At 42.1% G+C, this 23,028-nt stretch overlaps 2 protein-coding genes across 4 annotated transcripts in view; one reads left to right on the plus strand and one right to left on the minus strand.

Annotated features, from left to right (window-relative positions):
* Positions 1-1,826: 1,826 nt before the first annotated feature.
* eral1 (Era-like 12S mitochondrial rRNA chaperone 1) lies at positions 1,827-7,131 on the minus strand. Its single transcript, XM_076273555.1, has 11 exons — positions 6,919-7,131; positions 6,426-6,590; positions 6,182-6,309; positions 6,017-6,094; positions 5,858-5,904; positions 5,220-5,281; positions 4,786-4,898; positions 4,296-4,610; positions 3,896-4,045; positions 3,645-3,725; positions 1,827-2,906 (listed from the first exon to the last, which is right to left on the minus strand). The coding sequence occupies exons 1-11, from the start codon at positions 7,022-7,024 to the stop codon at positions 2,784-2,786; spliced, it is 1,368 nt and encodes a 455-aa protein (XP_076129670.1). The 5' UTR covers positions 7,025-7,131; the 3' UTR covers positions 1,827-2,783.
* Positions 6,514-23,028, plus strand: part of fam222ba (family with sequence similarity 222 member Ba) — a 46,755-nt gene continuing 30,240 nt past the window's right edge. The window contains exon 1 of one of the 3 annotated variants that reach the window (XM_076273548.1): positions 6,514-6,638. The gene's annotated coding sequence lies outside the window, so the exon portion shown is untranslated. The other 2 variants (XM_076273550.1, XM_076273549.1) reach the window with 2 other exon arrangements.

Genomic DNA, 23,028 nt, shown 5'->3' on the forward strand with positions numbered 1-23,028 from the left:
GTGTTAATCAATAAGGTATGAAAGTCCACGCTTGGTCAGTCGAGAAAATTCTCGTTTCCAGGAATTTGATCTAACATTCAGACATGAACTCATTCATTTTGGGGACAGATAAAAAGCTGGGGGGATGTCAGTGAGCAGGGTGCTGCAGCTCAGATAGGCCTGGGTCACGTTATCTCTCACAGAGACCCCGGCGCTCACAGCTCCCCACCTTCCCCGCCCAAACTGGGGAGGCTGTCTCCATGGTGACCTGGCTTCCAACCACATGCCAAGACCCCACCCAAAACGTGGCTCACCCTAACTTCACGCATGCATCTGGGGATGACTAATCAATTTTATTTTAAACACTGTTTATATTTTCATGTATAAAATGTAAACAATTGATTAAAGTGGTTAAACATGGAACTCATTCATTAAAAAAAAACAGTTAAAGGTAATTCATTGAAAAATCACAGATAAAAGAAACAGTTTTCCCTGATGTCATTCCCTTAAGCAGAAAGTGTAAAGAATATTTTCCCCATAATCTGAGATATATACACATTCATTAGTGAGTGCACAGATCTGCACAAATTATCTTTTTCATGTTTATATGCATATTTAGTCACAAATAATGAATTTACCTTGTCTAAATATCTCTTAAAAGCATCATGCATAATAAAACCATGACATCAAATGACTATAAAAACATATGATTGTTTTGAACTTAAAGATTTAAATAACAATAATGAATAATAATTGTTCAAAAATGTTCCATGAATTTTTATGTCTGATGATCACTATCCAAAACGTCATGTGACTGTCTGAGCTGTCTGAGCACAGATAGAGGCCAGGAATTTGATTGGATGATTGCACCTGAGTCGGCAGAGGGATAGCAAATCAGAAAGCCGATGTCATCACCATATGCAAATGAGCACGCCAAATTAAAACCCTGTGTCAGAGGAGACACCTTAACAACCTGTTGGTGTCTTGAGCTGAGGACAGCGACATGGAGGAGGCTATAAAAAAGGAGTGTGAAGCGTAAGTGTCATCACATCGTCAATCAACACTTTCTTCAAGCGGAATATGAACAACACCTCTAAAAGATGAACAGCTTGCCATCTGGTCAACAGTTTCTGACCCTGAGGACACGACTCAGTTGCAACTTGATAATTGGGTGAGAATAAGTTAGTTTTTTAGGGTCTTGCTTTGATGTACCACAACAGATTGGTTTGTTCTTTTTTGTGAAAAAAGTATTATTTTTAATTGTTATCAATAAGAGTTTTAGTGATGCATTATTTCAGATAAACAGAATTCACTGGACAACTAGACTAGTTGTATAATTGTGTGAGTGTACTTTGCTATTCCATTTCCATTGGTAATGATCATCAGTCTTGGACTCTGGACAGGATATCATCATATACTGTAAGTTCATTATTGAGACACTACAGTATAGATGATGTACTATCCAGGGTGTCGATCCACCTCCGAATTCAAGTCATGGACACACACATGCATGTGTACAGACACACACACACACACAGAAACACTCCCTATCTTGTTGCCAGAGAGTGGCTGTTAAACCGTTACCATTACTGAGTTTTTAGTAATGGTAAGGGTTCCCCTGCCTCTTCTCACTATCATCTGACACCGGGAATGAAGAAACTTCAGCACAGACAAGAACCACTACTGTATAAGGAAATAAAGTTATACCTTGCTGTACATTTTATACAACAATGATGTATCAAAAACAAAATTATTATTTAGCTTGCCTACATGCAAAGGAATGAGATGAAACAATTGTGAAGTGAAATACAAATTGGTAATAAAAAAATGATAAAATCAAAATGAGTACGCATGGCTTTTTCTTCCACCATTTATTAAAACAATGTTGTCCATTTTAAGACATTTTTCACAAATCATACATATGCAGCCACAGACTGCAGCAGCTTCGGTTATTCTGCCCTGGATCTTCTGTCCTGGTCACTGTTTACTACTCCCGTTAGGTCCACACTGACCTCAGTGAACCGAGCCATGATTCAGTTGAGGGGGAGAGGACAGGACAGCCCTGCCCTGCCCTGTTCTCCCCTACCAAGGCTACGGCTTTAGCTTCATCTAGATGACGACATTAAACTGACCACAGTGCAAACTTAAAACAGTTGGACAGAAAGGCGTACGGTCGCCATTATCAGACCCATTTGTGTAGCCGGGACAGTGCTCCATTCTGCATTCCATTAGAGAGTCTCTTGTCCTCTGAGGCTAAGTGCCTTTCTGTGGCTACTGACTCGGGAGTCTTTTTGAGAGACCGCGGAAAGTAAGGAGGTAAAAGGACCTTTTAAAGAGGAGTGAAAATACACATGCAGGCAGGGGGAAGGTCATTCAAGGGACATTTAGTTATGGGCTTTTATAGACTTAATGGACTGAAGTTTTGTGAATCTTGTTTTAATAGGCCTGTAGGTTATTGCCAAATACAGTTTATTTATATAAATTATAATACCGAGCATTATGAAACCTTTTCTGGTCAAACAATAAGACAGATATAGCAACACGAAGACATGCTAAAAAAGCCTCATACATTTTCCTTATCAGTCAGCCACCACAACTGGTGGTAGTTGTCAACACGTGCAACTTGTCCGTTACTTCGTCGGTATATGTCTTGTACGAAAAACATCAATGAATTAACAGACAAACTGCAGTACTGGGTTTTGGGGTCAAAAACGGAGTTGAGAGACTGCATGTTGAAGTGACAGGCCATAAGTCAGCTGGCACAGATGAAAAGTCCTTTTCTGAGATCAACACTGCAGACATCCTCAGTTCTTCACCTTGGCTGTGATCTTCAGCTGCACGTCCCGTAGGAATATCTGTGCTAGATCTTCACCCGCCTCACGTGCAATTTTGGAAATCAATTGGCCACCTGAGCCAATCACCATTTTCTGTGTGAAAAGACATCAAAAGTAAATTAATGAACTCTGGACAGGACACTGATCAAATAAGCAGCTAGAATAATTTTGTTATACTGATGTATTTCATTTTAAATAGAAGTTCACCAATAGATCGACCCATTGATGAAAACAACAATTGATTGAAAACAACTTTAAGAAAACACACTGTAAAGCATACTGTTTTATACCATATGCAAACAGTAATGCATTCTGTAAAAGGCATCTCTAGCCGTGGGACCTGAATACATCAGCAACACACCAAGGGGAAATGTTTTATTGAATAGCAGCTTCTTTATTCACTATGGCATTGGAAAATGATAATAATCTTATTCTTTGTATTTAATCATTTTACCAATGCCATTTGTCATTGCCTGGGTGAAAAAGGGGAGTCTTACCTAAAAAGGTGAGCAGTTTGCATCTATGCCTATATCTTTAATTGGTTAGATATGAAATAAAGAGAAAATGTGAATAACCTTAGGCTACTTGGGAAATGTACTGATAGCAAGCCTTTAAATCAGCTGTGCCAGCCAGCAGTGCCGAAACTCGGTTACAGGCCCCGGGGCTCAATTTAAACTTTTGGCTTTCTGTGGGTGGTTGTATAATGGGAGTATGTATCTGTATATGAAAAACCTTTTCAGGAACAGAGAGAATATGAGACACCGCCCACTCCATGATCACAAATTTAAAAGCATTTTCAGCAAAATACAAAAAGCAGCTTTGCCCACTCACCATATGAGCGTCTTTCTTCACATACAGTTTCACAGATATGACCAGTGCTCCGCTCTCCAGCTCATTCCAAAGTTCAATTCGCTACAACAACAACAACAGACCAACAAAAAATACAGAATAATTACACAAAAATGATTCATCGATTGTAGTTCAAACAGTTGTTCAGATATAAATCATTAGTTACATTAATTAACAGTAGCACACCCAATAAGCAGTAAAAACAACAATATTGTACTCTCATCTCTCATCACCTGGGTCATGGTATATGGCACCTCCTGAGGAAGGTACTCCAGAAGTTTCTCTCTGATGGTATTTGTACACATTTCTTCAGGACTCTGGTCTGTCAAAACCTCACTATGGTATAGCCATGAGCCAGGCTTTGCCTCAACCATAAAATACCTCTGCAAGATACAACACACACACACACACACACACACACACACACACACACACACACACACACACACACAGTCATGAGGCACTGAGAGCTGACATTAATTAGAATCAACTCAGCTGACAAGCACATGTTATAATACCACACTAATAATGGCATGTGGCATGTGTAATTTTCACAATGACATACCAGTATATTCTTAAATGTCTGTAACATGCCATCAAATCATTTTCTAATAATATATTAGGCAACAATACCATCAGTGTCTCAACGTCCTCTCCATCCAAGGCGGACACCATGAACACGTCCTTGAAATGTGGCCATCCTCTCTGCGACCGCAGCTTCCTCTGTTCTTCTTTGCTCAAATTTCGAGGGTTGTGGTCACCTGTGACAGGCTCTGCGGGTCTTTTGCCTGTAGGGTCTGGTTCCTCAACATTGCCTCTCTTCTGGACTGCGCTTGTTGTTGCTGCTGCTGTAGAACCCTTGACTCTTATACTTTTGCCATTGACCACCCCCTCAGTCAGCTCAGCAGTAAGGTCCAATAACATGGCTTTGCTCTTCAGCAGGTCCACCTGTCAATTAAATGGTCATGTGTTCATTTGAACCACGGATATTTGGTTTGAGAATTATATTTAAGAGGTTTCTGGACAATCTACTTCACAAACAACTTATGTTCCAATCAAATACTATAGTGTTGCAGAGTTGCACTAATCAGCAAGAAACAGACAAACGAGGTTGCTATGGTACCTTATTGAGGACAAGGACAGCTGGGATGTGTGGATACTGGGCAAGACACTTCAGCACCTCAAAGTCCAGTCTGTTGCGGGTCCACTTGTCTGACACATCCACCAGTACCACGACTACAAGGTGCCAAAGAACATTTATTCATTTATTTATTCGATGCAAATTCATCCAATGTGACTTCCAGCAATAGAATAACATTTAAGGACTTTAACATTCAAGTACTTTAACATTTAAGCATTTAAGCTACAGGACAACAGAGTGAAAACATTTGTTTAGAGTCTGACACCCTCCCACAAAGGATACTGCTTTCACTATAGTGCCAGTGTCTAAGCTATGAATTATTTTAAGTACCAGGGAAGATTGTGCTAGTTGAGGACAATAAATAAAAATACAAGCCAGCTACACCACCCCACAACACTTAAATAGCAGGTCATTACCAAGGTCAGCTTCTTGTAAAGAATTTGACGGATCCACAAGCAGGGAGTCCTCCAGCTGGTGTCTGGGAAAACAAACACAGTAAACAATAACAGTAAACATGATGTTTCGATACATTTAAACAAGTAGTAAGGTGTGGGTACATGTAACTCAACTGTGAGGATGTTTTGTTGAAATCAAACTACTGAAAGGGCATGCAAAAAATGTATACAAAATCCTTAAAAACACCAACAGCACAGCTGGCACAGATAAAATGTTCGATAACATGCTACCTGGTGAGTGGGGAGGGGCAGACCCAAACCACTGCACTGCATCTTACAAGGTAGAATGTGGAATGACACGTGTTTCTTTGTTCTTCACAAGACCATATACCATGAACATTTACATCAGTGCTAATTGCTTATAAAAATGAATGCTTTAAAATGTGAAAATTTGTTATGTACGGCCTCGTCAATGTAATGGCAAATGGTAATAGTAAATGGACTGCATTAGTGCTTTTTCACATTACGAGAACTCAAAGCACTTTACAGTGTCATGCCTCACATTCACCCATTCACACACACACACCGATGGCAGATGCTGCCGTGTAAGGCAGCAATCTGTACATCGGTAATGGTATGTAATGTAATTATTAGTCAACCTTTTTGCCTTTGCTGGGGTGGTGAGTCCAGGAGTGTCAAGTAAAATCTACATGGGAAAAAAAAAGAAAGATGTGAGTTTTAGATAGCAAATAATATTACTAGAACATTAAGATTCAGAAGAATCCATTCTGAGCGCTATGTTATCAAGCACAACTTACAATTTGGGTGTCATCCTCTGTAAAAACACCAAGAGCACGAGATCTGGTTGTGTGTACTTTCTTTGAGACCGCAAACACCTGAAAAGTAGAAACATGACAATCCCTTTGCTCCTTGTGATTAAAAACAAACTAAAGGTTTCCTCTACACAAAAGAAGACCAATTACCTTCCTTCCAAGCAGCTGGTTTGTTAGTGTTGATTTTCCAGCATTTGGGGCACCAACGACTGCAACTCTGATAAGTCTAGGATTCTCAGGTTGATCTGGATGTCTCAGAAGGAGAGACAGGTGCTCAGCTGAAAACAACACAGCCACAGGGACATGGCCTTTAATTTATTTAGAACGAAATTACATAATGTATGATCAATAACAGCATACTCACATATACTTAGCACTTAGCAACAGTGAATACCTGGCTCTGGTGGGACTGCTGTTGGACGGAGACCAAGACCGTCATTTGTGTCTGTCGCTTTGGCTTTTACCAATCTGTCCAAAATCACCCCCGAAGCAATAGAACAGGCAGGAGTGAAGTGAAAGACAGTTTGCCTATTTGTCCGGAGACGAAGAGTCGAAGAACCTGGAACATAACATACCCCGTAGACCTGACTACTTGAGATGCTCACAGGTAAAGGAGGTCATCACACTTGCGCTTGTTTGCAGGCTGAATTACCAACGCTTGCATTTGAACCACTGTGCATTTTTCAGAGAGCAGACAGCTAGCGTTGTGCTAATAACTAGGCTACTCAAAGACGAGCGTGGCAACACGAAACGTTTGCCGTAGCAAATATGTAGTATTATGACTATGGAAATATAACAAATGTTGTATATGTTGCAGTCCAATGTCAGTGGGCAAACTAAGCGAGCGAAAATTGATTATTGTTGATGAGCTTGAGGACATACCCTACCTGTGTGAAGGAATGGTGACGCATTTTCCAGTGGCGCAGTGAAGTTTGTGTTGATTGCTCTGCGAAGAGATTTTCTGAAAATGGAATGACACACGCGTAAAGCCATTTCACACAAGTTCAGCAAGATCCACGGTGATTTCACTACAAAAACCTTGGCTTATAAAAAGTCTCAAGGTTGCATATAGTCAGAAGTACACAGGTAGTTTATTTTCACATTGCGCTCAGGACGCAGACATCTTGCTTTCGTCAAAGAGAACACTCAGAGCAAAGAGATGCTTTCTCTCTGAGATATGCATACACTTTATCTTTGCTGACATCTAGCGGACAAAGAACTGTAGCACAGTCACAAACAGTTAATACCGGTAAAGTGATATTCATCCTGAATTATTTTACATTTATTTGAGTCATGTTGAGGGATTGTAAATTGTGGGCTCTCTATCCACTGTGGTGACATGGTTAGCTTAATAACTTAAAGGAGCAGATAGGCTACAAATTAATACAGATATAGCCATCTTTACGAAAATATCTTCCAAGACCATTTTCATAATTTAGTATGCTCACATCCATCCTTCCTTCTTAAACCTCTATCTCCTCTACCTCTCAATACACATCAACACATTGTCCGACCTGCATTGAAAAAAGCTTGAAAATGTCCTCTGACTGAGTTTCTAGGCTACATGGGATCACAGTAGCACATCTGGTAGAGGATATATCACAATCCATTCCGGTTGTTTGGACTATTAAGATACTGTATGCTCCCACGCAGTGAAGCATGCAGTCTTCCTGTGATGATTAGCTTTTTCTTCAGGGAGCTGCCAGGGTACATGTGAGAAATGAGGCAGGGGTAGTGGGGTTGTTTGTGCTGTTTTCCTCCACTGAAGTAAAGCCAGGGAGAACAGATGTGTTTTCCTATTGCCCATCAAACGTGCCGGCTGCTTGTTAGTCCACCAGGACCAGCTCAGGGCGGAACAAACACCTCCACTGGGGAGGATGAAAGATATCAGGTGGCTCACAATCTGTCATCATCTGGCTCCAAAAGCCAGGGACCACAAAAACAAACCACTTAGAATGCACTGCTAATAGAGAGCTCCAGTTGAACCAAGCTCTATAGAATAGTCCAGGAACAATGTCAGTGTTACTTTAACTTTTTTTGGTGCACATGCACACACACACACACACACACACACACACACACACAGTGCTTATACCTCTCAAGGCTATTCCTCACATGGCTGCACCACGTGACTGAGTATAAAAGTGCTTTTTGTGACTTTTTGACTGCATCAACTTTACCCTTCAAACCAGAAAAATGGCACTCTCTAAAGGGCTATCTCAAAGGACCATTTAATCATTTGCTACAGCAGCCATTTCTGGGATAGATTGCATCAGTGTTATATACTATTTTTTTTAGATATAAATGTGTGTGACAATAGGTTGTGCTCAATGCAGCATTTTGTATTGGCTAGTACAAAACCACTGATTGGGCTAATTGTGTATATAATGAAAACTATGCTACATGCAGATATACAAAAGAGATCCGCAACCTGAGATGAACAAGCCATGCATGCTGCCACGAAAATGGTGCTATTGTCATTTCATAAACTTGGTACAGAGTTAACTCTGTCATATTAGATTTTTTTTCTCCTGGATGCCTGTCCTCGTCTAATCTCTCTCAACCTTGCTGCAGGCAGAGAATAACAAAGTTGACGAAATGATGAGCACGAGGCAGCAGTATGACAGGAGTGAACAATGTGGGCACCACTGCAACAAAGCGCTCAGTGATCCATTACTAATGATTGCGGTCTGTAACACAATGCCACACAGCTGGTACATCCTTTGTCAAGCCCTCATCAAATTGCTTTTAAAGAAATAATTTCAAAAAACACCCACAGGTCACATATGATGCTCTGATTCTCAATTCCATCTTTGATTGGATGGGGGGAGGTTGTCCTCAATTCAGACCTCCAATCAATATGACTTGTCTGTGAAGTGGATCGATAATGCATCCCCTTTGAAATCGCCAAGTCATGTCGGAGTTGGATATAAAAAGCGTAATTAGGAACACTGTTCCTAAACATCCTGTATTGACTTCCTCCGGAGCTGAAGAAAGACACTATTCTGCGTCATTAACTTTGTATTATTGCCTGATGGAGCCTGCTGCTGGGCTCTTCCCTCACCCTTGTGGGCACTTTGTGATTGGGATGAAGCCTTTGCCAACCCCCTACCTGCCCCCACCCCAGATCTTTATGGGTTTTTGAGACTAGAATGAGATGAGCCTCGTCATGCTGTGGCTCTGGGCACATTTATAAGCCTGCCCAGTATTTTGACATCTCCCCCAGAGGCAGTGAGCATACAGGAGTGATAATGAAGTCATGTGTATCAATCTCTTCCTATGATGACACAAGAAACCCTGCGAGAGAAATGCTGCCACATCTGATTAATGGAACTGTTGTCTGTTGTCATGAATAAGTGCTGCTTGTCTAACTCTTTAGGCATACGGAGTTCTAAAATATGTCTGAAAACAACAGAATTTTCAGAGGGCCTCTCACTGACATACATCTGCTCAATGATTCAACAATTCTATCAATACTCCAGAGAAGGCAGGTGGGAACATGTAATGGGGCAATTTATTTCAGCTGTCACTGAAATATTAGTCCTTGAGCAGAAAATTCACCACATCAAACAACACAATTGAGCTCTATATCAAATCACAATCCATATGACACCACAGTCAATTAGTTGTTTGGACTGAATCCTGCAGGATTCAGGAGTCTTCGACTCAAAAAAGGAGACATGTAATCCAAATGTTAGGTTACAATATATATCACATGAGATATGTCTTGTGCTACTGTGTGGTTTCCTTTGACACTATATGTATCTATGAATGTAAACTTGAATCTGATTTCTTTTTTTCTTAATCTGAAGTTTTACTTATGTATAGGCCTATCACAGCTTGCAATTGGCTCTCTAATGTAGGCTTTAGTTATTATTGTTGACTGTTATCAATTCAACCGCTAGCAATCTTGACACAGTTCTTCATAGGCTTTTTCCTTCATCAATGTCTAATAGACTGATTTCATTCAGGCGAAAAATAGACATCCTATATTATGCAGAGGCATCCAAAAATCGTGCCTGAATACTTCTCTATCCAGAATGGCCGCGCATGCGCTTGAAGTTGCTGCCGCAGACAGTAGCAGTGATTCGGTAACGCACAGCAACAACAGCACAAAATTTGTGGCCACATTTTAAACTATGACGATGTTCTAAGCCATGAATTTTGCCAGAGTTCATAGAGAGTGAGTATCATATTTTAAGTGGGTTTTGCTAAATGGATTTTTGGCCGATTCATATTAATAAATCTCAATAAAGCTAGAGACAGCAACAAAGGAGTCAGCTCAATCAGTGTAAAACGTTAAAGGTGGCTATCCTAGCTAGTTAACGTTTTAGCATGGGACCTAGCTGAAGCGATATTGTTATTGCTAGATATATATATTCTGGTTCTCAGTTTTGTTTGTGGGCATCAGATCTCTGACAATGTGAAGAACATTTAACGACATAATAGTTTTGCTTTCTGACTGCTGTTATGTCTCGCTAACTTTAGCAGTCTAATGTTGGTATCGATGACTGTAAGGAGCAGCACTTTGTATGCAAATTAGGTTTAGCAGTGTAGAAATAATAAACTTTTACAATGGCGATCAAGTTTCTAGTACGATCAAAGTTTATTTTAATTCAGAAGTAAGAATCATGTACACTTCTTTACTGTCTTGTGTCTCCGAATAAAGGTAGTCATTAGTGTGAGTTGTTAATAGGCTGTACATTTTTTAGCTGATTGAAGGAATTGTATGTTCCCTAAAACCATAAATTCAGTCATTCAGATCTAGCCGACATGATTGCAGGTCAATCGAGCCATGGGTTCACTTGAAAGTCTATGCATCTGATCCTGTAATATTCCTCGTCATGACCTTTCCTGAATATCAAACATGTTAACATAGAATATCAAAGTGTCACTGGGAACCCAGGCCTGTTTGAATTTCTTGTTTCTGACAGTGGGCTTAGAGGTGGTAGCATGGTTTAATTATTGCAAATAACATTACATTTGTGTGTATTCCGCTTGGAATAGAAAGAAGCATGCCACCAGCAACTGTAGACTACAATAACATCACCTCATTCCACATAATCTAATAATTTGGAAGAGCCAGAATAGTGGAACTCTCAATGGATAACTTGGTGCACCTGTTAAATTTCAGCAGTCAGACGATTGTGATATAAGCTTCTGCTGCTTTGCTCTGCAGAAATATTGTATGCATTTCAGGACGATGACACTGAAAGGGAGACTAATGTTAAGCACTGGGGTGCTTGGTTCCGTAAACTGTCAGATTATTTTAGTCTGACTTGCACAAACTCGAATGTGAAGGGTCGGCAAGGTAACAAAGGGCTGACGTCATGCTTTGCATCCGGCCGCATGACTTCCATATCAGAATATCAGCCCCCTTTTCTTGAAGAATTAAATCCGATTGGCAAATTGTGTTGTTGGAAGCTTCCTTGTCTGACAAAGATCCAATCGGAGAGGATTTTGAACAGGACTTCCGGGTTGATGTGCGCGTGGGGGCAGAGTTTGCTGGCTGAGTTGAAAATGCTGTGGTCGGTGTCGCCTGAGCTAGCGGCAGATCTGGTTCAGGTGACTCCCGTTCCAAGTGAGGATTTGATTTCGCTGAAAATATTGGAATTTGTAACAATGTATCTCCACGTTATGGATCAGTGATTGAAGTGTGCGGGGTCGTCGAATGCCACCCGTGATTAAACTAAGTGTGGGGTAAGGTTATGGACCGAACCTTATTTTGCGATTCTTGTCTCCTGCTCCTATGTCATTTTGGTGTTGCTTTTCTGACAAAAATGCTGTTGGTTGCTATTGCCAGATATTTGCAGGACATGTCGTCACTCAGTTCGATAAGCATCTGTCTGACCGTCCCTGTGTAAATAAGTTATTATCAATGTCAGTTTGGCTATATTTTCCCTAAATCCACTATCACTGATATTTGTATTTGGTTCATGTTGAAAAGAGCTATAAACTACTAGACTGGAATACCTTTTCGACATGTTTTATACAGCTCCCCTAATTTTAAAAAGTGAATCACTGAATATGCTTATTTGTATACCCTCTCAGAAGCCTAATGAGATTAAAATGCTCGAGATTGTTTTGCAACTTGAATGTCCTATAATGTCCGTTTGAGGATCCGGTTCTGTCATTATCAAGTGACTGGCTGAATGAACGATACGCCCTTTGTCGTAGTCTTCGAGAGTTCTTGAAAGTGTAATTTCCTTTGCAGACCGGAGAGCGTTTATTTAATTTAGGGTAGCCTACGAAAGTAGATTTAATCGGTGTGCACTCCGATATCTTCTGCTTACTCTGTCAAAAGCGCGAGCTTGACATTAGTTCGCCTGAGAGTGCAGTTTTACAATCATTGCGCAGTTTCTGTCATGCCCTACATTTTTCAAAGGGTGGATAATTGAATTTCAAACCCTTGTTTCCCGAGAAACGCAGTCTCTCATACACGGTACAATTATCGAGGATTAAAGGGGGCTGCATTTGACAAATCGGTGAAATGTTTCCACTCGCAACGAAAATACCCAGCCTAGATGTGTTCTTTTAGGGAGGCTTGGAAGTAGCCTACTCTTACAACAGTCTTAATTTAGAACAAAAGACTACTTGGGAAAAATATCCCTGTGTTGACCCAAATATTTATTGGATTTAACAAATAAGGAGATGACTGTTATTTAAAGCCTTCCCTGGAGGCAGACTAGACTCAAAAACTACACCTGTCTCTCTTCTAAACTCGCCTTACCACTTCAGTATTTGCATAAAATATTCAATACTGACAGTAAGTCATAGAGAAATGAAATCATATCAGGAAAACTACATAGATTTGCCTCTGTATAACAATATTCTGTTGTGTACCCGGAGAACAGCATAACAATGCATGGCAACTTGCTAATACAGGTGCTAATTAGAACACACTTAAGCACGTTCTCTAGTGTGGGGTCATGGCTGTGTGTTTTCTTATTCTCTTTAATAGTTTGCATTTAATTGACCTGCCAGAGCAAGGCCTGAGTAGCTTGGGGGCGAATAAAGAAGGACACTTAATTCAGCATGTTTGTCGCTAATATTTTTCAGCAAACCTCTCCAGGCAGGCAAAGCGCACTTCTGTAAATATTAATTAAAGGCTGTTTGTCTGAGCATGTCGGCATGGACAAGGAGGGTTCCAACCCACTGTATGCATGGATGAAAAAAGAGCCAAACCTACTAATCTGATCTTTTGAATGTCATCTTCCTGAGTAATGTTTATCATTCATACTGCACTTCTGGTTGTGGCCTAATATTTAAAACCATTCGTTACCAAACAACCATTAATGGGTCCAAAGAATGGGTCAGGGTACTTTGACTAGTGGACTGGGCATCAGTCAGTCATGTCTATAAATTCTCATTTAATGCTGAATGAACACATAAAGACAAAGTGCATGGAGGCTGTCGATGGAATACGTACAGTAGCAATTATGTGATTTTCTAGCTGTTGTATTTTTTCCTCTGTCTGTCAAGCAGCTGGACAGGTTGTAAATACAGATGGTTAATTGCGCTCACAGTGAGAGGCAGAGAGAGAGAGAGAGGGAAGGCGAGCGAGTCAGTGAGTAGGACTGCAAATTAGTCTGAGCTCCATTGCACAAACTTTAGTGAATTGGAGACATTTTAGTGATCAGAGAGATTAGCAGAGCGGGGCAGGACCGGATGGGTGCTCAGTAGTACTGAGGATCTGAGACTGGAATCCAAGGCGGCTTGATTTCACATGGGCCCACTGACCCACGGTGTGGTGGAGCCTCTCACCAATTACACTGGAAGTAAACAAACATTGGAGACATTACTGCTCAGATGGTTCATGGTTGTACATGAGGGAGCAGTCATGATTCACTGGGAGTACTCATAAGAACATACCGGTCAACACAATTTTGAGTGGGAATAGGATATATATTTTGGAGGATACTGCATATGGCTGCATGTAAAGGCAGTCTCTTTATGTCACTGTCACACAGAAACTGCCCTTGGAGTCCTCATTTAGTTCAGTAGTAGCTTTTGAAAACAATTCAAAAGGATGACATCAATTCAAGAGGAAAAATTGGACAAGCTATTCCTGTTGTGCACCATTTCTGTTTTGTGGATTACATAACATGTCTTTTGCTTGACAGGCAGTCTTATCGAGGTTGCCCTTCATAGCTCGCATATTTTTACTGTGTGTGTTCATTTACACAGCTGTTTTCCAATTCTCGTCTGAAGGATAAAAATGCCTGTGAGCAGAGAGCTAGTGCTTCGCCCCATCTTTGGAGCTCACGGGCAAGATGTCCAGCTGTCAAACCACTCTTCCCAAAGCTTGTGTCGGTTTTTAGATATGGGGGGGATACTTCACAAACTGCAGGCTGGGTTTAACTAGATTCCCTTTGACATTTCATATCTGCCATTTCATCACTTTATTCAGTGGATTTACTGTTTATCTTTTAAATGTGGCACAGCAGTGCTCAGTTGTTGGCATAGTAGGACATGAAGTCGATGGTGCCACAAGAGGCTCTGAACAGGCCCTGAGAACTGGTTGGCATAACAACGCTTGGATGGGTTTAGAGGAGTGGATTGGTTTTCAAGATTGCAGTTTTTACTCTGCATCTGGCGTTGGAGTGTTTGGTTTGATTTCCCCTCTCTGGTTGGATGAGTGTGTGTTGATCCACAGCCTGTTCCAGCATGGGGGTTACATGTGTGTGTTTAGGATTTTATTCCTCCATGTCACATCCCTGTCCTCCCCTCACAGGATTTTGTTGTTGACCAGAGAGAGCCAAAAGGCAGAGTCAGCTGAGAACCCCCGTGCAATCAGTTCAACTCCCACGTGTAGCTTCAGTTTCTCAACCAGTGCCTTAGTTGTGAGAGGAAAATAGTGTGTAAGATGTTTTTTTGGAATTTGAAGGGTGCCCTTTTTGTGTCAACACAGCAACAGCATGTAGGGCTAGGTGTGTTTGCAGCTGGCTTTGCTTCTACATAACACCATACTTATGCTTTGTCCACACGGTGTAAATGTAGGCTCTTTAGTGTCATGTTTTCATGGCGGATGTTGTTTACGCCATGCAGTCGCCCTGACGGGAACAGTGAGCGACGAGAGCACATGCTGTTATCTGCATGGCACGAGATAAAGCATCCCGATTTGGATCACTGACCCACCCCCACCCCAATCCCGAACCACGAACACAACCCATCCGCCCTAACCCCTCTCATTCCTTTCTCTCTTAATGAGGGGTTGCTTGGCGAAACTCGCATATCTATCTGTGCAAGCCTGAAAGATGCTATTAGCATGCTGGCACGTCAGTGACTCGCCTTGTCATCTGCTGTGCCAAAACAAGTGGGCGTGCTGGCCATTCAGCATGACCTGTGCCATTTCTTGGCTTTTTAAGGTGCCATCGCGGGTCTAGCCCAGCGCGTTGCTGGTATTCAGTGATTCTGAGAAAGGGCAAGAAAAGCTCACAGGGTGCCTTTGTGCCTTGATCAGAATACAAAAAGTTGACGTTATAATTTCTTGCATGTCTCACTCCTTTTAACATCAAATGCAAATGAAAACCCTGTGGCTCGTTTTAAGGTTTCATGGTGCAGTGACTGGTGCCCAGGCTCAATCCCACAGCTCATATTTTTAGTTTTCATATTATGTAACGAATCTTCCTGAATGGTGAATGGCCGGGTCTGCAGAGCAAGCATGGATTGAGCAGTCAGAGCACTTTACTTGTGAGCATCAATCACACCTGACATTGGCCCTGAGACAACCTGTCTCCCTGAGAATGTGTGGAGCACATTCTCACTGTAGCTCAAAGCCTCTCTGTGTGCTGGAAGTGAAAGCAAAGGGCTTTGGGAGTTAGTTAGCCCTTCTGAGAATCTGATAAGAGAAAATGGCTTGGTGCTGTGGCCCTGTATTAGCGTCCAGTTCTGCATTACAGCGAAGTCTCTCTTCTTTTAGACAGACTCACTGGCTGATTAATTGCATGAAAGAACAAGGGTTGACCCGTTTGCCTTGATGCTCACAAACCACTCTGCTTTTATTATCAGCAGTCATGTGTCTGGAGATGGCTTGATTCCTGCCATTACTCTTCAAGGAAAGAGCCGTGCTTTCTATATTTTCCAAGGGGAAAAACGTCCCACACAAACCACATCAGCATCTTGTGTTTTTACACATTTTCACACGGGTGTCAAATGCCATCAGCCCTGTGCCTCGTGTTTAGATATTTTGTGTAAATGTCTTTTGCAATCCCCAAAATGCCGGGAACTAAATGTCAGTTTATTGTTTGTGATCACCAGAATTCCACTTAAGGGCATTTTTTTTTACAAGGGGACCCTTGAAGACTCAAACCTCACTGGATTTGAGAGTGTGACGGAGGCCGAGGGTGAAGTAGGGTCACTAGGAGTTGTAGTCAGCTGACGTGGCCGCGGTGGGGAAATAATGTCTCAGCTCAGAAATCTGCAGCTGCTCTCAAAGACTTTTCCATGAAGTGCTTGGCCGTACTGCCCAAGTTAGCGGATCTGATCCTGATGCTTGTTAGCGCTCAGCTCATAAACATTATTGTAAAGTTGGACTGACACATCACTTATCGAGCTCCCGCTCTCCCACACCCACATTTGACTTAACTCAGGCCTGACAGCAGTGCTTTGTGTTTACTCTCATCAAGCTGTCTCATGTGGCTCTCAGTATTTCTAGTGCTCTAAGCCAAAATATAAGCTAAACCTCTCAATGATTAGGCTATTTATTGTTGAAACTAGATTGTTCCTCACCAAGATTTATCCAGGATTTTTTTTGTTAAAGTCTTTAAAATGTTTTCTGATTCAGCTGGGCTTGTAGGGCTGTTTGCCCCATCTTTTGCAACCCTTGTGATTTTAAAGAATTCCGGCATGTTTCCATCTAGTGTTGTTAGAATTGTGCAAGCTGTCAAAAGGTACAAAGCTACCAATCAATGTTGAAGCAATTTTTTTTGTTCCTTTCTTTTTTCCTACTGACAATACCCAAAGACCTCTAACAACAGGGCTCCAGGTTGAAAGGGGCTGGAGTTCTCCTTTAGTTGTTTTCTCAGAAACCCTTAGATGAATGTCCGCATTGTTTCACAATATTAAAAAAAAATCAATATTGGAATGTTTTGTGGAATCTCTGATCATTTTTAAAAGTAAGCTACACCATCTAAAAACACTCCTAACTCGTTTTGCAGTGCAGACCCCTAAACAGTGAGGCTGGTCTTGCAGTTGATTTTATACTGTGGTGTGTCTGCACTACCACCTGAAAGTTTCTCCTTCAGGTGTGCGTCTAACATGGGCGAATCACTAACTCATCTGTTACCATGCCACTGAAATTCCTTTCCCTAAGATATGCTCTTGAAGGCCATGTTATGTGGATCTATACTGTGTGTGTGTGTGTGTGTGTATCTGACTTTGTGTGAGTTTTGTGCCCTAGTGAAGCACCATAGAAAAGGCCCCTTTATGTAGACTAGGCTTGTGGTCATCTTAGGGCTTATTGTAGATGCCGCTGAATGCTATCACTGCTCAGGGAGAAATGGCCCGAAGACATTCTTCCTCTTGTAAAAGTGGCATTTTTGTTGTGAAAAGGAGAGGCTGATCCATGACCCCTTACAGTGCAAGGATAAAAACAGCGTTGCACTCGTTTGTTTTTAGGCCAACTTTCAAGTTGCACTTGACTGGATTATGTGGGTTTGGTGTGATAAAGGGACTGGATATTGCTTGGAAACTGTTCTCCCCAGTCTACTCTGATGGGGCTGTTGAAACCATTGTTTGAAAATGAATGTTTAACTGGCTTTCACGCTTTTATAATTTCTCCACCCCTGAGATCGAGTACCGAGTTCTGATTTGGTGAGCTCTAGTGACTGTGTCTCCGTGATGAGTGATTTGCCACAACGGTCGTCATGCAAGTGAGCGTAGACCTTTTAAAAATGATTTGTCCCATCTGTGACATTTTCATGAGCTCGGATGTTGACACGAGGAGGTCTATTAAAATTGTCTTCTCAGCAGTGCTAAGATTGATCATGAAGTCACTTGGAGTCCCGGCTTGACAAAAAACACCTTCTGTGTCAGTGTCGCTCTGAGGGTCTGAGCTTACGAGTTTTATTGAACAGGCCCTCCTGTGTAGGGTTGGGTATCGTTTCAATTTGAACGATTCCGATTCCAATTCCGATTTCTTATTTCGATTCCGGTTCCTAACGATTCTCGATTCCGATTTTTTTTAAAGGCAGGGTCAAAAAAAGTTTAGGATATTTTAAATGAGCTAGCTAACCAACGGTCTTTCTCAGGGTATCTGCACATTTTCCAAGTGCAAATTTAAAGACTTTTAAGACCTTTTCAAGACATCTAAATGAAAATTAAGACTATACCACGGCAAAAAGATATATAAGACTGTTTAATGCAATAGTTTTTTTTTCCTACTAATTTTAACCCCCACCCCATTTTGGATGTCTACAGAAGTTACCAAAAATATTTTGGCGAAAGAAAATAATTGTGTGTGAATTACCTTCACAGCTATAAATGCCCAATTTTAGGGTCTGGACTGCTTGCTTTTGAAGCTGGCTGTACTGTACATATTTGGTTTTGCTTACTGCTGAGGCTGTTCTTCACCTGTGTCTGTAGTAGCCTAGGGCTACTTGCCAAAGACATGTGCACTGGACTGGATTCCCTTAAATATTTTTTTCAAAGTTAACTAAGCTATTTACATATTTTAATAAGCCTACTTTATATAATTTACTATGTGCATCTATTGTCCATATGCAGCACAGCAAATTAAAGTTAATCCACTACTTTACATTTTGCATACCAGTTGTATCTAAACCAACCAAAGCTTGACTGAAACATTGTAAAACCATTGACTTGTTTTAAATTAATTAAGAGACAGGTCCTCTTCGCATGATCCTGCTGAAAACTGCTGGTTTCATCTCAAGCACGCACATTATGAACGCACGTATTTGTATGTAGCAGTCGCCGACATTCAAAACATATGCGGTTATATTTCACAACTTTTGCTAAGTAGGCCTAGCCTACTGGGAAACGCTGGCAAGCAAGCTGCTGGCAGATATTACAGGTAGGCTATTATAACTTAGACAGATATTTTCTTCCCTAGGCTAGGCCAGCAACACACGCTGGAAAGATGCAAACAGATCAACTTAACATACCGGTATACAGTATTTCCTCCTGATTGCGAAGCACTGCACATAATTTCACCAGCAGTCTTCGCGTCCATAGTTTGTGAAACGATGCTGCGTCCGAGCAAAGACTTTAGATGCCAAGCGCAACTCCAAAAAGGAGAACAAATAAACGTCCGGCTTGAGGCTGCGCCGGACGCCGGACAGGGCTTTTAAAACCCATATGTCCGGCCTAAATTCGAACATATGGCCAACCTATCGCTAACTGGCTTACCAACTCTTTCTCCCGCTCATTCTACCGTAGGCTCCCTCATTCCACGTAGGCTACCCTGTCTATCTCTCAGGCCTCAGCTACACCACGAAAACGCCAGGCATATTATTTTGTACATAGGCCTACTGTATTATTACCGTTTTCACACCTTTAACCAAACCCGTGAAAAACATCTTCACTCTGTAACCACTACACTTCCTCCCGTAGCCTAATAGCCTATCACGTATACAATTGCGTTTTAAATACACGAAACTGGATGGAGACATCACTCGCTCTCTTGCACTCGCTGGCGGTCCCATTCGCACATTTAATACCTCTCTTTCGAAAATTCAGTTGTAGCCTATTTAAGACTTTTTAAGGATCCTCGGGAATGCTTTCTGAATGAAATAGTCTGACCTTCTCCATGAATTTTAATTCTATTAACTATGCGCTTCTTCGTTGGTGTTCAGACGTTTCTTCTTCCTGTCGGCAGACTGGGAATCGAAAGTAGGAATCGAAATTTAAACTTTTGAACGATTCCGGGAAAATCGCAAAGATAGTCCCGGTTCCAACCAATACTCGATATTCGATACCCAAGCCTACTCCTGTGTCAGGGGACCGGACACTGAGCACTGGGCTTTATTTACCAGACTCTGTGATCTGGGAGAGAATGGTGGTGAAAGGCAGCTCATGGAGGCTTTCAAATAAGGGCAGAATTTCGTGGAAAACCTTTGTGTATTGCCTCCAGCTTACATTTGACCTGTGAGTATTTTTTTTGCCATTACACACTCTCAATCCTGTTCTCCTTCTCCCTTCTGCTTGCCTTGACCTTGCTCTGTTTTTTTTTTTCCAGCAAGGGTCAGATACCTAGCACTCCATCATTGGTCAGTTGAACACAAGAACAACTCTTTATTAACTCTATATTAAATGAGTTGTATGAGTTATTGGTGTATCTTTTCGAGGTAACACATAGTGAGAATTTGTGGCTGATTAAAACTTCCATGTCTTCCTGTTCATTTAATGTTTTAAAAAAGATTTGGTTGAAGCAGTGTTGTTAAATCCTATGGTCTAGCTGTCGTTTTCTTGCAGAGATAGATGTGGTGGGATGGCAACAGCGAACAAGTGCTCCTCTCAGAGCAGCTGAATGGCTGGCTCATGTGGCTTGAGTGCATAACAGAGGAGAGCTCCCACAGAAATGAATCGAGATAGGTGCGATGAAAGATAAGCCGGAGGCTTAATATTCACGTCAAAAGCTGCTGGTGTCTCCAGGACTGGTGCTGCCGACGCTTGAAATAACGCCCTAACAGGTCGATCTCGTATTCAGTCAGCACAGTCGTTTTGTGAGCCTTCATCCATTACGAGGCCTTTTCAGACGACCAAAGAATTATAGTGTGGCAGAGTAAATGAGGACCATTTGCCATAGGGAAGCAGAGTAACCATGTTAAGTGCCTGAACTCTTTGGTGCGTCCTTGCGATCAAATTGTCATTTCTGCCTGTGTTTTAAACAATGCCTCTGCAAACTGAAGTGAATCATGAAATTGTCCATTATCATCGTCAAGACGCCAACTGTTGTAAATGAGTGTGAGTATGTGTGTCTGTAAATGAAATGTTGTTTACAGAGAAAGCCGTGAATTTTGATGACAGAATGTCAACGCTCGTCACAGAAGAAAAACACTTTTGTGTGGTGATGAGGCTGACTGCAAACGCACAGCTTCTGGGGGAGGTTACAATTATGTGGGCCGCCTGCGTGTGTTTGAACATACAGTAGATGGAGCGTGATTGAGTCGGAACAGAGGGAGGGTTGCGGAATTTGACCATGGGCCACATTGTCCTCGTGTGTGTGTGTGTGTGTGTGTGTGTGTGTGTGTGTGTGTGTGTGTGTGTGTGTGTGTGTGTCTCAATGCCTATCTGCTCTCACTCATGGCCGCTCATTCATCTCCCTGTATTTGACATCCCAGGGCCTGGTTGCGTGCTGACTGTTCCGGTATGTCAGCTTTCTGTAATTAATAGTAAATAGTAGCCTTGCCACAACGGGGACCAGGTGTTGCCCCCAACCACAGATTGGATTCCGGAGGCCGTATCAATTCTGACAAAAAGCTCGCTCAACGTATTTTTATCGGACTAATCTCGGAAGCATCACGCCCCTCTTCCCGGAATGCACCTCGCAGCATGCCTCTGGCAGCAGCCGCTGGATCAATGAGGGAGAAAGTTTCTCCATTTTATTTCGTTTTCCCCAACGTCCTCTCCGGGCAGAGACATCTTCTCATGTCATGGGTTATTGGATGTCCACGGCATCTATGGCAAAAAGTTTTAGGCTTGAGTTTCAGCCTTCAGCTGCTCTGCAAGAGGTTTTTAGTTCACTGCCACAACCACCCCTCCTGCCCCCCACACCCCCCCCACCCCCGACCTCTCGTCTCAGCTGGCTGTTCAGAGGAAGTGGCCTTAATGGCTCTGCCGCTGGTGCCGGGCCGTTGGAGGAACCGTGGGAAGCTTAACTCGGCGCTGACACTGTCGCTGGGATTGATCAAGCGCGGTCTGTCTACGCACGGGAGAGAGAGAGAGAGCGAGGGAGCGAGCCACTGTAATATTCATGATCTAATTATTCAGCGGGAGGTTGGTGGCCACGGCCGCTAATGTGTGATTTAACCTCTTGTCAGGGGCTATAAAAGGAAGCCGGGTTAATCTTTCTGGCAACCTTTTTTTCCACTCGGTCAGCGTGCTTTAAATTCTCCACTCTCCTGAAAACGGCGAGGAGCAGCATACCAGCATGACATGATTCACACAAACAAGCACACACAAACAAACAAACACACACACACACACACACACACACACACACACAGACACCACACAGCACTGATGCATGTGCAGTAATGTTTTTTTTTTTAATTATTTGCAGTATTTAGTACAGTCATAATTTGGTTCAAATGCACTTGTCCATAATAAAACAGACGAGGGCAACATAAATAACAGAGCAGATGTTGTTATGAGATATAACTTAAAAGAGTTGTTAGGACATTAAAATGGGTCTCAAGATACTTAGGTAGAGGTGGATTGGATTGACTGTGGTGTTTATATTTATATTGGCTATACATGTGTTGTAAGGACAATGCATTTTTGGCCTGGAAAAATGCTTCACTGAAACGTGCCATTTTTAAAGTGTCGGAAGTGTTCATGAAGTCCTCTCTCCCACTAGAGCCTTTGTCCTGCACGATGGCCACCCACACATTCTCCGTGGAGTAATCATCGTCATCACCGGGAGAGTTGACTGAATTAATATGTTAAATGCACAATTTGAGTTTCCGCTTAATCAGCCCAAACACAGTCTAAAAAATGTCTGGATTTAAAGAGATTAGGCTGGCCTGTGTGAATTGCTGGACTCGCCCCAGTCAGCTCGGCCCAAGGCCCAGCCAGAGCTCTCAGGGCGAAAGGCCACATCTCTGCACTCCGCCTCAGCGCTACACACACACACACACACACACACACACACACACACACACACACACACACACACACACACACAAACCAACTGAATTCCATAGCTACCGCCTTTATGGAGACGTACACAGTAGCACTGCATATTTCTGTCACATCACTGCTGATTGAGAGCTTCAGAGAAATGCACTTACACACACACACACACACATCTCTCT

This window comes from Alosa pseudoharengus, unplaced genomic scaffold, assembly GCF_046254945.1.
Source record: "Alosa pseudoharengus isolate Yale_2024_CS ecotype anadromous, Long Island Sound unplaced genomic scaffold, YU_APseudo_1.1 YU_APseudo_1.1_scf_8, whole genome shotgun sequence".
In the NCBI taxonomy this organism is placed as follows: domain Eukaryota; kingdom Metazoa; phylum Chordata; class Actinopteri; order Clupeiformes; family Clupeidae; genus Alosa; species Alosa pseudoharengus.

What these genes read in the sequence shown, in the direction of transcription:
- eral1 (XM_076273555.1), bottom strand. Translation starts at nt 7,024, where the DNA reads ATGGCTTTACGCGTGTGTCATTCCATTTTCAGAAAATCTCTTCGCAGA. An exon ending in ACCCCAGCAAAGGCAAAAAG is followed by an intron (nt 5,282 to 5,857) that starts GTTGACTAATAA and finishes TTGTTTTCCCAG; the next exon opens with ACACCAGCTGGAGGACTCCC. An exon ending in AGGACGTTGAGACACTGATG is followed by an intron (nt 4,046 to 4,295) that starts GTATTGTTGCCT and finishes TGTATCTTGCAG; the next exon opens with AGGTATTTTATGGTTGAGGC.